This window comes from Nelusetta ayraudi, unplaced genomic scaffold (assembly GCF_046127955.1).
Source record: "Nelusetta ayraudi isolate G7.1 ecotype Tasmania unplaced genomic scaffold, CSIRO-AGI_Nayr_v1 ptg000005l, whole genome shotgun sequence".
Lineage (NCBI taxonomy): Eukaryota > Metazoa > Chordata > Actinopteri > Tetraodontiformes > Monacanthidae > Nelusetta > Nelusetta ayraudi.
In genome coordinates this window covers 6,605,468-6,622,139 of record NW_027466055.1, presented here as the reverse complement: position 1 = coordinate 6,622,139, position 16,672 = coordinate 6,605,468, and the positions used below count along the sequence as shown (strand labels likewise).

The 16,672-nt window shown below is 39.2% G+C and overlaps 1 protein-coding gene across 1 annotated transcript; it reads right to left on the bottom strand.

Annotated features, from left to right (window-relative positions):
• Positions 1-886: 886 nt before the first annotated feature.
• tpcn2 (two pore segment channel 2) lies at positions 887-15,611 on the bottom strand. The gene is made up of 25 exons (XM_076051703.1): positions 15,274-15,611; positions 11,505-11,563; positions 9,255-9,331; positions 8,908-9,085; positions 8,309-8,425; positions 7,832-7,938; positions 7,438-7,510; positions 7,230-7,329; positions 7,051-7,116; positions 6,908-6,972; positions 6,529-6,617; positions 6,348-6,429; positions 5,739-5,828; positions 5,517-5,636; positions 5,140-5,199; positions 4,598-4,726; positions 4,460-4,503; positions 3,821-3,920; positions 3,639-3,710; positions 3,412-3,485; positions 2,481-2,568; positions 2,006-2,088; positions 1,841-1,922; positions 1,607-1,698; positions 887-1,519 (listed from the first exon to the last, which is right to left on the bottom strand). Exons 1-25 carry the CDS (start codon positions 15,413-15,415, stop codon positions 1,441-1,443), a joined length of 2,268 nt encoding a protein of 755 aa, XP_075907818.1. The 5' UTR covers positions 15,416-15,611; the 3' UTR covers positions 887-1,440.
• Between the last annotated feature and the right edge of the window lie 1,061 nt (positions 15,612-16,672).

Genomic DNA, 16,672 nt, shown 5'->3' with positions numbered 1-16,672 from the left:
CCCCTAACTACGGACGCCGATGTGGGACCTTCCTGCAATGGTATGTATTTATTTGCCATCGCCGTAAACATATCTTCCATATGAAACAAAATATTACAGTGTTATATAATATAAATAATATTTTAAAATAAATTCAAATAAGTTAGACGACACAAAAGCATAAAAAACGAACAAAACTGATGGCAGGGCACCGGTTGTAGGCAGAAATGACATCTATCCATCAATGTCAATTACCCACTTCTTCCTGAGCTCAGGGCCATGGTCTGTTGGAGCCCATCCCAGCTGTCACTGGGTGAAGGCCTGATGACACCTTGGACAAGTCATCAATTAATCGCATGGCCACATAGAGACATACAACCATTCACATTCACATTCACACCTACGGACAATTTAGAGTGTCTAATTTAATTTACATGCATGTTCTTGGACTGTGGGAGGAAGCCAGAGAACCTGGAGAGAACCCACGCAGACACAGGGAGAACATGCAAACTCCAGAAAGGAGTTGGCTTTGAGGCGGCAGAGCTAACCACTGCACCACCATGTCGGTACCATTTTCATCTTCTTTGGTATGACCTGGCCGGGTATCGGATCCCGGAAACCTACCAGTCTCAGGACAGACAGTCTACCACTTGAAACTTCACCCACATTTAAAAAAAAAAAAAAAAAAAAGTCTGCAGAGGTGTGACTATGATAATCAGGTCAGCTTGTGATGTAGAACGCCAAACAGCTTGTTTCAGGTGGAGTAATGCAGGGAAAAATAAAACAGCCCATCTAGAAACGCACAAGCTGTCATTTTACGTGCTTGATGTGTTTGCTGGCAGGCGAGTAATGTGTTGAAGCGCTGAAAGGGTCAGCTTTCGTAATAGGACTGCCTTAATAGAAACAATTCTCTTTACTTTTGCAAAATAATTCTTTAATTTTGGATTTGAATAATGACTTTACAACAGTAAACATTTCTTCAACATTTGCAGCAGACATGTATCAGGATCAAGTACGTCATTGAAATTGCATATTATTTGATCAATGATTGTTTCTTATGTACACATATATTTACTTTGTGATACTTTCATCGCCTGAAGGCAGCTGGTATAGGCTCCAACCCCCCAGATCCTGACAGCAATCGAGGCTGTACTAGAAAACAGATGGATGAAAGTTTGTTCCCAACAACATATATCCAAATATTAAAAAAAAAATAATAATAATAATGTTCACTCATTGATGTTCAGTTTCACCAGTGAAACGACTAATGTTCCAAAGATCATTTCTGACACCTTGCTCTGACACTCATGGAAAAAAAAAAGTAAAATACTAAGCATGTTGCCATTTTTGATTTCAGTAAAATAATTATAGTACCACACATTACAGCTTAAAAACCTCTCTATGTGCATATCACAAGTCCCTTTGTAACAGTCATAACTTAATCAAAGTTGAAAAGTGGCATCAACCATTTAGTTCTAAGTGGGGGTGTTTGCGGAGCTGGCAAAGTAATTCCTCTTCCGTTGGCTCCTGGATCTGTGATCTGCAATGAAGAAATGGCAAATTGCAGTTGTTGAGACTGGAAATACTTCTGGAATAAATCTGAAATTCTGCAGTTGTGTAAACAGACTTGAATATTAGTTGAACAGAAGTTTCATATCGGATCCTTTCCACATCTGTTACAGAGCAGCTGTGGCTGCGGTCCCACTTATAGACAAAGTTCTGTTGGGGGAAAAAAACAAAAACATAAACAACCGAGACTAACTTGTTGTAATTCTAAATCATTCTGTTTTGCTACAAACAGCAAAAGTGGCCCTTTTAAGAGATTTTTTTTTAAGTACTGTGGTATGACAGCACCACTTACCTCTAGAATCAGAGCAACAAACAAGTTCACCCACATAACAGAAGATGTAATCCACCAGCAGACAAAATAAATCACGGACCATCTGAAAGAGTAAAAAAAAACAAACATTGTCAACAATAAATATGAACATGAGTATGTGTGCATGTATAATGGATTTAGTCTCACGTTGTGGTGTATCGACTGTATACATCCAGGAAGACCTGCCAGTTGTTGACTATCATAACATCATATAGCAAAATGATGGATGCCTGGGAAAAGAGTCAAATACATTTAATATTAGCACAAAACAATAACGTTTCAGGTGCAAAAAATAAAAACTTTGAGATTCTGCCACTCCACCGATATTTGATGGAGCCTGAATACTTGCAAATGCCCTGAGTTATTCCCCACGCACAATAGCAGGTGGTGCTGCAGAGTCAAGAGCCTTCTTGTTTTGTCAGGGGATTTGTATGTATATCAAGACAATTAACTAACTTTTTATTCACTAAAGGGCCAACCATCATGCACCATGCCAGCTTGTGGACGGTTTCCCATGCATGAGTTAAATATGAAACAATACAAAAACCAACAAGTTTTTTTTAATTAATGAAAAAACAAAACAAAACAAGCAACAGCGGTTCAACAGGGTGGGGCAACTCACCACAAAGTCGTCAAAGTTATTTGGCCAATATTCTAGCTGTTCAAAGGTGCCGCACCCCATGCTAGAGTTGGTTGCATCAGAGAAAACGCTGGAAAACATTGAAACACAAACATCAGACATGCACCAGGCAAGAAAATTATGCTTTTTCACTAATTGAATTGCCAGCATTACAACCTACAGAGCATCCGGATATTACTAAATATATCCCTCCATCCCTCCATCCATCCCTCCATCCTCATCTTATCCTCAAGGCCTAAATTGCATTTAAATGAATCAGCCAGGGGTAACACGGTGGCACAGTGGTTAGCGCTGCCGCCTCACAGCAAGAAGATCATGGGTTCAATTCCGGGCCTGGGACCTTTCTGTGTGGAGTGTGCATGTTCTCCCTGTGTCTGCGTGGGTTCTCGGCTTCTTCCCACAGTCCAAAAACATGCATGTGAGGTCAGTTGAACACTCTAAATTGTCTGTAGGTGAGCATGTGGTTGTTGTTTGTCTCTGTGGCCCTGCGATGAACTGGCAACTTGTCCAGGGTGTAACCTGCCTTCGCCCTATCACAGCTGGGATAGGCTCCAGCAGACCCCCGTGACCCTGAGCTCGGGAAGAAGTGGGTATGGAAAATGAATGAATGAATGAATCAGTCAGGAACAGTGGGAGAGAGGGGGTCCCAAGTTGAACTTTGTTATCCCTTGGAAAACATCTTCATGTGTGGGCATTTGTAATTTATCCCTCATGTAAAAACAGTTGCATACGTAAAAAGGCGAGAAAAAATGCCTGTCCTGTCCTGCCATGTAGTATATATTTCTAATGATGACTAAATAACCGAACCAATTAATCAATCAGGGCCCTTTGCTCTTGCATATTTGGTTCGTCAGAGACCCATAATACACTTCTTTAACTACATTTTTCTTGCCTCAGTTGTATGACTTCTTACCTGGTCTGCGGGGTAGGTTTAATGACGCCTTCAAAGAGCCAGATACCAACCACAGCAAACATATAGTAAACCACCTGCAGGAAGGGTACAAAGATGATGACACGTTCTCTATTTGACTCTATTCGACTCACATTTTTTTTGTTCTAATTTACACGCAATCGCTTTGTGGATTTGCCCCCCCAAACACTGGTAAAACAAGGCGTCTTACAAATGCTTATTGCACTCACCACGAGTATCCCTGCAAAGGCACGCAGGTTCTTGACGAGGTCCAATAGTGTACTGGCCACCAAAGCCATGAGCTAGAAAAAGAGACATCACACAGATCATTGAGTAGATACTCGGTTGTGATGAAAAAACAAAACTAAATATTGATGCAAGGGTTACCACACTTTTGCAGATTGTTTCTTACTTTAATATCTGGGATGATTCGCAGGAAGCGGAAGACAATCAGCATGTTGATCAAGCGGATCATCTCCCACAGAGAAAAGACGTCATGAGAGGAGGGGTCCCTGTTGTGTTGGTGGGTCAGGGAATCAGTCAGGGAATCTTAACTCAAATACGATATAGCCATTCAAAAGTGATTTTAACATTACAGTTGTTGTTGGTTTAGAACTTAAACTTTTAATCAAAAGTGCTTCTTTTTGTGCTTGTTTTCTTTTTCTTTCTTTTTTTTTTTTTTACTTTATTAACAATTTTACTTTGCAAATACTAAGTTTGGAGGCAGCAGAGCACCCAGCGTGAACTGAGGGGAATAAAAAGGTCAGCCAACTCTTTGCTCTTCCCATTAGTTGGGCCAGATGTTGCAGGATTTACAGTTGCCTCTGAGACTGTTTCAAGGCCCCCTCCACCCCCCACCCCCCATGTGGGCATCAAGACGCACAGGAGGAACCAAGAAAGTTGACAAATCATGGGACAAAGTATCAGTTCCATGTGGATTACACATGGACCAATTGTTTGGGGTTTTTCCACACTGACCAATCAGGACACTCAACAAGCATTATGTGTGAATAATAGATAATAATAAAAGAGGGAAAAAGGCAAAACCCACCTATGAGATTGAGCCAGTTTGTAGGTTATACAAATCTGTAAAATCTGCAAGGTAAATGACATATGATATATGAAAACAAAACTGGGAAGTAAAACACGAAAAATACCTCGCAAGCTTTTCAAAACAAACTGTTCTTACCAGCAGCAGGACAGTGAGGAAGCCATCAAAGATGTTGTTCTTGTATGACAGGTAACCTTTCCAGCCAAAGGCAAAGATCTTCATGCACATTTCAAACAGGTAGAAGAGGATGAAGCACAGATTGATGACCTAGAGAGAGAAACACACACAAGTCAGTATATTCAGTTACACATATGTATATGTATGTATATATACATATATACATATATATATATATGTATATATATATATATATATATATATATATGTATATATATATATATATATATATATATATATATATATATATATATATGTGTGTAGTTGATTTATTTCAAAATATACACAGATATACAGTGTATATATATATATATATATATGTATGTATATGTACAGTATATATATACACTGTATATCTGTGTATATTTTGAAATAAATCAACTCTATATAGACAGGACATTTGAGAGAATTAAGACATTGTCAATCACTATAAATCAGATTTTAGTTTATGACATGATTTTAATGCAAGAGACAAGAGTTCATCTTTTTTTTGGGATATCCACCTCCATAATAAAATTATCTCTCTCCGCAGTAGTCTTCTCAGAGTTCAACACCAAAACGGTCTGGAAAACAAATGTAACAGAGAGGTGAAGGTTAAGATCTTGCTTAAATTGAGATAGAGAAAGAGGATCTGTCATGTCAGGTTACTGTACTTGAGGTACTACTTTTCAGGCTTACTTTATAGCTATTTGTGTAGACACACATACACACACAAACATAGAGTACACACTAAATGAAGAGCTACAAATGTTGATTTTTTTTTTTTAATGAATGAAAAACCGTATGTGTGGAAAATAGTCCAGAGAGATAAATCCATAAGCATTTTTGCTTCCATAATAATGTGCGTGCATCTGTGTGTGTGTGTGCGCGCCCAACCTACACAAATGCACATGACATTGGCTAGTGCCACAGCATTGCCAAGTATGGTGAAATAATAGTGACTGAAGATTTGCTGGACTCTTTGAAGGACCGGAGAGTTGTACTGTGGTGGGGGAGGGTGCTGGGCAGGGAAGACGGAGAGATACGGTCAGATCAATAAAACATATCAAGAGTAAAATGAATGAAAAAAAAAATGAATGACTTGTCGAAGTGGAAGTGCTACCTCCTTGATTCTATCTTTATCAAGTTCGTCAAATATTTTTCCAAATTGCTCAAGGTCCATGAAGCCGACATCTATGCAGTGCTGTGCCTCCTGCAGTTCAGACGGAGTTGGCAGACAGAGGAAAAGTGGAAGATTGATTCAGTTTTAACCTTATGAAATAATTTTAGTGCATTTCAAGTCATTTAATAAGACTGATACATCACATTGATTGTTAAGCTGTATGTCATCACATGGAACTACTGTAAATACTACACTTCCCAGAGTGCACCAGCAGCAGCAAAGAGGTGCTTGACACCAGATCAGTCATCACTGATTGGAGCACCTGGGAAGGACTGGGGGAAGCTCAGTCATTCAGACACACTTCAGCTTAATTAATCAAGGCAGAGTTTTAAGGTAGAGTTACACAACATTGGAAGTTACCAGTGAAAGCAGCTGAGATCAACGTTATAATATTTCTCAATTTCTGCTTCTCATGAATGTGTCAATGTTTGTACTGACCCTCACAGAGGAAAAACAAGAACAATTCCAAATGTTTTGCACAATAGACATGCACAAGATTTTAATAAAAATCCATGACTAGATGTTTTGAAACAATAGTTCTGGCCTGACCGCAGTAATGGCAGCTTTGTAGTAGCTCTTCATGTTGACCCTGTTCATCACTTCCAGCACCGATTCCACACGGACATGGTCCCTTTGAAGAAAAATAAATCAATGAATAAAATGAAGAGCTTCTTTTTCTGACAAAAATAATCTGTTTGTGAGTCTGTGTTGTGTTGGTGTTGTGCTTTACTCAGCCTGCTGCTCTCCGTGGCTGGCGAGGACTTGGAAAGCAGCTCTGATGCCCAGTCGTCTCCTGATGATGGAAGTCTGGACTGACATCTGCACCAAGTTGTTCGATAAATATGAAGTTTTGTGCGTAATGCAGACAAGCCAAATGCAGATAACAATGACAAAAAGATATAAATATTATGAGCGAATGACAAATTGATTGACAGTCTAGCCTCAGGAATCCCTGTTGCTTTCTCTGTGATGTTGGATTTATTCATTGACTCACATACATTTTGATGTTTCTGCAAACTGCTAATCAACACTGACTGCAAGTTCAATTTCAACATTGCACAGTGTTGTTTTTTAGTTGCAATTGAAAACAAACAAACAAAAAAGCTTACCAGCAAATACCCTCTAAACTGGTTGTAGATAATGGCTGTCAGTAAGTTCATCAAACAGTAGGTTCCTACAGAAAATCAACACAATTAACAAACTGTCAAAAATTAAAATACACACAACCTTGAAGGGGCTACTTTGAACTTACCAATTACACTGAAAGCGATGAAAAAAATGGAGTAGGCTCTGTTCAGGGTGTAGGCAGGAATCATAACTGGGGGGGAATAAGTTCAGCAAGTGAGCAGCACCAAGGATCAATATTTTATTCTATTATATTTTATTCGATTCTATTCTATTCAAACTAGAAATGTGAAGTGGACTGTGCACCATCGGGGTTGTTGGCTGTGGTGAGCAGCACCAGCAGAGACGACAGGGCCGTAGGCATGTCCCTGAAATACAACTCCCACTCGCCATTCTTTTTTGGATCCTTCACAAGAAAAAATAAATAAAACAGCAAATTACACACATTTACAATACGAATAATGGGTTTATGAAGTGCCCCCTAACCCCCTCACAAACATACACAACCACATACCTCAGTTTTAGCAAAAAGGAGCATGCCAATCATTGTGAAGAGACAAAGGTGCAGTGCCAGCAGCAGGATCACACTGTGGAGTGATTATTGACAATGGCATGATTGTACATTGGATCCAGCATCACACCGTTTGGCAAAAACAAGTTACATTTTGAAAGTGAATCATTAAAAACTAAAAAAAAAAAAAAATCTAACTATTGTCTTTTCTATTTTGACTTTTTAACACTGAAGTGACCATGGCTCAGAGATGGCTTTCCTTACATTCATTCTAAACGAATTAGTGGGGTAAAATTCAGAAATGTCTTTGTTAATTTACTTTGTTAAACTAAATAAATAAATAAATAAATCATCATTATTTTAGGAGGATGATGTGAGTGTAAATGGTGTTGGATACCTTGCAATTTCTGGCAGAGTCCTCCTGATGCACTTCAGGGTCTTTTTCATCAAAGAAGAGTTTTGTAGAAGGAAAAATGGCCTGAAGAGTCGCCGAACTCTGAGCCTCTGATCAACAAGGGAAAGTGAAATCAAATAGTGCGTTCCTAGCCAGTGTACATAATTTGTTTACTTAAATGCCAAAATAGGTCTGAGTCTGGCACGGGTACGTGCTTTATCAATGTCATGCCTCAGCAATTATACTATAGCTGTCCATCGTTACAAATTCAAAGCATTTTAATTTTAACCAAATGTCCCAAATACAAATAGAAACTGGGGCTGTCACTATTCCTCTGAAATCAAATTTGAATTTGATTTAAAATTTTCAAAGAAACTCAAATTAGATTAACATACATTGATTAAGGTACACACTGAAGTTTGAACTACACTCTGTAGTTTGGTCAATCCCCTGCAGGACGGCTAAGCAATAAGTTCTTACCTCATCACACACCATGCTGAGAGACAAAACCCAGTCGATGATGGATATAGAAATGACCACCGTGTAGGAAATCAGCCATTTGTTCTTTCGGAATTCATCCCAGCCAATCAAGTAGCCCTGAGGCAAACACAAGATCAAACAATTACACCGTGGATTGAAATAAAATGTGTGAATAAAATTCATCGGAAAGTAACGCAAGTAATGTGACAATATACATGACTCACAAAAAGTCAGTGATATTTGGCTTTTGCATAAGTTCGCCAATTTGACCTAAAATACACTACAGGTGAATTTAATTTGACGTTCACTAAAGATTCGAATAAACATTTCCAGCTGGTCAGTGTTTCGGTGCTTATGATTGCGTAACGTAATGTTCTCGAACAAGGTGATTTACTGTAAAAATGATGTCCAAGTAAAAGGGAATGATAATCAAATATTCTGGTTCCAAAACCATTTGTATGGAAATGTTTCTCTTCCTTGTACTGCTCACATCTGACATCATGAAGTTCACTTCAAATAGCTGCTCCAAAAGTGGAGTTTCGCCGGATTAGATTTTACCAGAACTACGGCTTATTATTTTCAGTGCTGGCTGTATTTACCTTTGCTGCAAGGTCAAAGGAGAAAACCAAAAGACAGATCAATTCTATAGTCTCAGTGAGGCCGCAGGGAGGCTCCCAGCGTGCAGAGTGTTGTCTGGGGTCCGAGGAGATGGACAGCGACGACGGCCGCTCCACAAAGGCCAGCAACAACACCAATGCAATTGTGACGCCCAGGACCCTGGTGGATGGACACGCGCATGTTCAGTCTAAAATCTCCACAAGTGAGTTGAGTAGTGGTCTTGTGAACATTGCTACACCATAACGATACATAAATACATAAATTCAGATTACAGATGATTATTTAAACCAGACAGGGACTTGGGCCTGTGGAGAAATTGTCAACTTACCATTGGCATGCGGTTGAGTAGTACCATCGATAGAAACGCAGGGATTTGGCATCAACCTTGTGGTTAATTGACCGGTACTGAAAGCAAAGCACAGCCAACCCCAGCATTTTTTTAAATAAAGAAAACAACACATTTAATCAGTTAAATTCAACACATTTTTTAGCATTTGGCATGCTTAACACGGACATGAAAATAGCCTTTACATGCTCAATCTTTAAAAAACACTCTTTAAATTCTTCATATGTTCACATTTAAATTTTTTTAAATTGTTTATATTTTCTATTTCCTTTTGTTATTTAACAGTTGACGTATACTTTCTATATGACTTGTTTATAGTGTTGATAATGTGTGTTGTTATCCACTTTGCTGCTGTAATGCTGAAAATTTCCCCACGGGTATAGGATTAAAATTAACCACTGAAATTTACCTCCACCATAACAGAACAGAAAACTTTAGCTCAAACATTTACAATATTTCACAACTATTTTCATACTGTGTCCCAAGCATTTGCGCTAGAACACCACAGAAACAACAATGCAGCAAGAGATAAGTACAAGTCCATACAGGAGTCTCACCTCCCTATGAATCATCAGGCAAACTATCCTAATGAACTGGAAAAACAAACTTAGGCTCATCTGAATGCAAAAAACCTGCAGTTGGAGCACATCCCTATGAAGGGAATGCTAATTAACACCAGGCATTTTCAAATGTAGATCGGGTTCACACCTAAAGGTCTGTTGTCCCCGGTCAACGCAAGGATAATACATGGCAACTTTGCACTAGAACTGGTTTGCGTTTGCAAGGGCTTAACTCAAACGGTCCAGAACTGTAAGGAAAAGTCACGTGGCTGCACAGTTCAAGTGTGTAGACAACAAATCCCCTGGCAGTCATGGAGCATAGTCTGCTTATTTTATGTCACGTTGATACAGATCTGGACCTGACCTTCAGCAGAATTTAATGGGCCACCACGGGTATGAACGGCTGGTGAGCCCGCGGGTGTTAAATAATGTTTTAATACGTTCATATCGGCTCCAGAATTGACTTCACAGCCGAGTGAGACCACCTCTCTGAGGAGGCGGATTAGGCTGAACCTGTTCAGTCCACATCAGAGGTCTTGGCCTGCATTTACACCAAGCCAAACAAACTCCACCCAGAGAGTAAACACTTCAGGGTTGGGTTTAATCAAATCATGATTTAGGTCACCATAGTGACCTAAATCATGATTTGATTAAACCCAAACCCACGTGCATCACTAACCCAAAATGCCAAAAAAAAAAACAACCACCATGAGCACTTAAAGAAATCACCATGGTACAAGCTTCCCTACTATAACAAGGTAGCAGCGCAGGTGGCAGGCAGCAAGGTGGCAACACAGCAATTCATCCAATCTCATTACGATAAAGGAGAAATTGCTGATAAAAAGTATAGAACAATTTTGTAATAGGGAGAGCAGCTTTAAACATCAAGTCGTAAAGGTTGTTTCATTCACAAAACCAACGAAGTCCATAAAGTTCCTATACTTTTACATTTGACCACTGTGACCACATAGTTTGAACTACAACAGTCAAATTTAGATGGGCGTGTTCAGCAAAATTTGGTGTAGCTGTGAGACTCATAGTAAGAGCCGGGAGTTGGACAGAGATGTTTTCTGAGTTCCCAGCAGGGAACATGGAAGTCAAATTATATGTAGGCAGCAGAGAAAATAGAATAAGATTCTGGTCTCAGTTTTTCTGGGATGAAATATTGCCCTGCTCAGTCCCATTTATCCATGTCCTTGTCTGTACAAGGTAACAACTGACATTCTGGGTGTCTGTGAGTCTTTATCCTGGTTTGAATTTCAGAAATCCAAAAAAGTATTTATTTGACAAGGAAACATGTCTTGATATTTCTGTGAGAAAAAAGATATGCAAGGTAAAAATAAATAATTTAATGGTGGTTAACTTTAAGGCTCACATGGTATTAAAACTATGGAACTATTAAACTGCAATAGACACAATAAAACAGAAAAGTGCCCCAGATTTGTTCAGGACAAACTAAGTGAAATATTTATATTTTGAAATTTAAATTTTAAATTCTACACTTTGTACTGTCTTCAGACAAACTACTTCAATAACCGCATCTGTTTGTGTCTGGCATTAAGAGGACGCTCTCAGCAAATTATTTACAGTAGACAGAAAATGAAAAATGACAGACATTGAAGTTATATTGTAGTCAGCCTGAAGACAATGATGAATAGAAAATTCTCTTTACCTGTACGGCATCCTCGATAAACACAACAGCTTGTTGAATACACAGATCCTCATCGTCACCTGGAAAGGGTGAGACACAAGAGAGTGCAAGTCCCATTTAAAAAGGACTTGGCAAAAATCCTCACATATCATATCTGCTCAGGATACTCTTCTTTACTCTCCTGAGTCATCTTGCTCTGGTCGGAAAAACACACGCTCAACTTTTTAAGATAAATTAAACACACATTTACACAGAACTGAATCCACAAAAAAAGTCAACCAATGACAGACATTTTCGTGAGACACGGGTCGGTAAAACTGGTTGGATGAGGCACTTGCGTGGTTTGTTTTCCCAGAGGCGGAATTGGGAGTCAAATGAAGATCTGCGCTCAGGCAGAACCATGGCTAATTCTAAGTGCGATTTGCGCAACATTATTAAGCAATAGTGCTTCCTATAAAGTACTGGGAATTGTCTGTCTTTAGCAGACATCCTACTTAGGATTCAACTTGAACTATTATACCCTTTAGGAAAGACATATTTTACGATATTTTGCAAAATAACATCACAATAGGTCCAAAGACTAATTGGAAAAAGTAGTTTTCCTTCATATTAATATCATGTTTTTTGATTTATCTATCTATACAGCTATAGTCCCTAGACAGTTCAAGTCCCTCTTTGCTGGCCTAAAAATACTCAGAAAATAAAATGTTTCAATTTGGGGGGGAATATGTAAATAGAACAATTCTCCATAATGTGTTCTTTTCATGTCATATTACATTGTTGTGCTGCTTCCAGTGTTGTATATTATGCTACAGTTTTTATCCACTGATATTTCAGCGAGCTTGTCTTGTCAGGGTCTGTGTGCTACTGCCTAAACTGAATCACTTGTCTTTCCAGATTGAATGTCTGCTCTTGGTCTTGGACTTTGTAAAAAAGATTTCTTAATTAACCCAATTTATGGTCCAGTGCATCTTACATGTTTTTTCCTCATTGATTGATTATAACTTTAATGTTGAAACTGACAGTGGAAAAGGAGTGTGTCATGCATTGGCTCCTGACCATGTAAAATATTTAATGCTGCCAATGAGAGACAAGATGAAGATATAAACAGTGTGTCACTGTATAAAATAAATATTAAAGAGAGAAATCTGAGCAGGTCACCGTGGATGAATGTTGTTATTCCTCTGGAAAACCTCTCCAAATTTTATACAATGCTCCCCTCTGTTGGTGCACGAAGGAGCAGCAAGAACCAGACCAAGTGGTCTTTGTTCAGAGAGAACGTATTTGCATTGTTATTAAAGTATTGTTAATATGGTCTGGTACACACAGACCTCTAAATACAATAGTGTGGCCTTGTTGCTATTCTGGAAAAAAGAGATGCTAAATGTCAGGCTATTGAAAGTTATTTAAACATGAAAGTACCTACTAGCCCATATAATACTGAAATAAAAAAGGTGTTAATAAACTACATGGACACATTTTATCACTGATAACTGCAGATTCATATTTTGTTTTTGACACAACATCAAGTGGTTCTGTCAAGCAGAACCATCCACCCATTATCCCCAGGCCATTGTAACTCTCTTCGCACCGTGCTTTTAGTTTGAGTGATGATATTTGATGTCCGACTCATCGCAGATGCAGAAACAGCGACAGGAGTTTGGGGTCGTGCAGAGAAACGCAGACGCGCAAGTTAGCAGGATGTGTCAGAGCTTGTGGTGACAGGCGTCTCTGAAAAGGCAACTCTCATAACGGCTACAACACTGCTGACTCACATCACAGTGGAAACCAAGTGTCAACTGCTCTTTTACACCATTTAGTACAGCAGAAGTGACACATTTAGGAGCTAGCTATAATGCAGTATAGCATAATCTATGTACTATAGTATGGTATAATATAGAGACTATAACACATGCCATCCTTTAATCCCCCCCCAACCCCCTTGTAATCATTATCTCAAAAAGTTTGAATTAATAACTCAATCAACTAATTTACCTAATAAAAAATATTTTTGAAATTGTCATGTCTCGAACAACACGATCCAATGATGATTTTGGTCCACACAGGGTTTTGGCACAGTGCAAAACCCTGCAATTATATGAAGATAATACAATAAATATAAATCACTGTTGATTAAAATACATTCACACTTGAGATCGTTTCCATTTCCAGCCCCTTCATCGATCTCAGGACAGCACAAGGTTGGTCTGGTCCAGCATCTTAGAGCTACACTGAAGATGCGACAGCATCGCACCACATCAGCATCCATCTGTCTTCTATTGCCGCTTCCTTCTGCACTCAGGGTCACGGGGGTCTGCTGGAGTCTCTCCCAGCTGTAATGGCGCGAATTAAGGGTGACACTCTGCTGGACGAGTTACCAGTTCATCACAGGGTCGCATAGACAGACAAACAAACATACGCTCACGCACACCTACGTTCAATTTGGAATTCCCAGTTCGCCTCACATGCATGTTTTAGGACTGCGTGAGGAAGCTCGGAAGTCACAGGGAGAACTTGGAAAAACTCAAACACAGAAAGGTCCCAGGTCTGGGAATCGAGTCCGCGACCTTCTTGCTGGAAGGCAATATGCCAATGCGCCACCATGTCGCCCCTCGTACCCCATCGATAGGTATCATTCCAAATCAATCCTGTCAACATAGATCAGGGGTGGGCAAACCTTTTAAATGGTGGGGCCACAATGGGTTCTAAAATTTGACAGAGGAGCTGGAGCAGGAGGATGTTTTTTGGTCACCCACCTCATAGGAGAAAAACAGATCTTGTGGGATATGTAGAAAATATGGTCTTGCTATTAATATCATTTCTTCAAGAGCGGCGGGCCGGATAAAAAAGCTTAACAGGCCATCTATGGCCCCCTGGGCCATAGTTTGCCCACGCCTGACATAGATAGGCTACAAGTTGGTGAACACTAATAACGATAGTAAGCGTTAATAACGGGGTTGTACAAAACTTTCACACACTGGCAGAAACGGGAAAAAGCAACAACAAAAAACAGTCACTGTTCCCCTCAGTGGTTGCCAAAACAATTCATACACATATTCACGTTTATTGTGGCGTAGTCACCACACACACACACACACACATCTAAAACTGAAAAATCCAGGTGACGTCTGTTTCAGTGCCAGTGGATGTTTAAACCGTCACAGCTACACCAGCATCTATGTATGTATGTATGTATGTATGTGTATGTATGTGTATGTATGTGTATGTATATATATGTATACATATATATATATGTATATATGTATACATATATATATGTATATATGTATATATATATATATATATATATATATGTATACATATATATATATATGTATACATATATATATGTATATATATGTATATACATATATATATGTATATACGTATATATATGTATATACATATATACATATATATATGTATATACATATATATATGTATATACATATATATATATGTATATACATATATATATATATATATATATATATATATATATATACATATATATATATATATATATATATATATACATATATATATATATATATATATATATACATATATATATATATATATATATATTTATCACGAAGTACACAACAGATCTCAGTGAATACGAGACATTAACACAAGTCCTGCTGCCACCTGTTGTCGCGCACCTTCCTGCTAAGACGTGTGTGTGAGTGTGAGTGTGAGTGTGTGTGTGTGTGGGGGGGGGGGGGGGGGGGGGGGGGGAAGCGACCACATCTATGGAACTGCGACCCCCCCCAACGTCGACACTCACCTCTGTATCCGCCGACAGAGCTCGACCCGCCGGCCACGGAGTAGGACACTCGCCTGCTGCCCGGAGCGCCCTCAGACCCGGAGCCCGACTCGCAGCCGTAGGCTCGGTTAAAACTTCCTGACAGCAAGCTGTCGGTTTCCATTCAGCCCGAACTTTGGACGCTAAACGCGGATAGCGAAGTTCGGGATGAGTTGAGTGTCTACGCGCTGGGTTCGGTCCACGCGACGGCGTGACTGACCATCAGGTTTCTAGTTTGAGCAGTGCCAAGGCTGAAGAATGTGTTGTTTTAGGAAGTGGAGGCAGTGTCTCCGCGCTCCTCCCTCACCTCCTGCCCTTCAAGTGTCGCTTTACACTGATTTTGAGAGTAAACTCCGCCTACGTTCACTGCGACGCTCGACTACTAAAAACACTACTGCAGCTGCTGCCCCCACTCGGTTCCCGCCGCTGCCACATGTGCGCGAACTAGAGGTTGAAATCGTTCGAGAGCAAGCAATTTGTGTCATCCACAGGTAGTTTTCGTGACACTACCAAAATGTAGTATGTCTATCGCTTGAACATTGGTCTTGTGACGATGCTAAAGTCAAGTTTAAAGCTAAGTCGCTGCACTTGTTGGTCTTGTGTTGACAGTTGAAAGAAATGAGCTACAGTAACTATGGCTGCTGCTGCTGCTTAATTAATAATATATTATAGTCATTAATAATTAATTATGAGTTAAATGCTCTGGAAACTACATTTTGCTCAGCTAGGTCCCCTATATGAAGGTAATGTAATGTGCAATTGTCTATGGACGCACTTTGGCGTCCGAGGGGAAACTTTCAATTTGGGTTTAACCCTTTTGCTAATTTGTTTTGGGGTACTTCTGGTAAATGAAGTTCAAATTGTTTTGGCATACAGTTTCCCCCTCTCCTCATTATTCCCAGGTACAACGTGAAAATGAATGTTTCAGGTTTTGCAGTTGTTGTTTTTTTTGTATTCTATTAGTAAAGACAAATCTCACATACAGAATATCTTGAACAGAATTACATTTTCATACTGAACAAAGGAGGTTTACGGTTGAAACAACGCAAATGAAAATACATTAGATTAAAGAAAAGGGAAGAGAATATAAGGAGAAAAATAAATAAATTCAGAGTAAAATTCAATTACAACTTTCTGGGGTTTGATTAAAAGACATAATCAACTAAATGCATATACATACAGGCATGTTTAGTCCAGAGACCACAAAGAGAATCACAAAAAATACAGAGCTCTTTTAAAAATACCATCAAACGTGAGGAAGCGCTCATGAATTTACATTTACCTGTGAAAGATTTTGCCAGTATAATGAGATTGTTTCAGAAAGAGTGCAAACTTTGCATGATTGTATGTATGTCAGTAAAACACACATGGCTATAAGAAA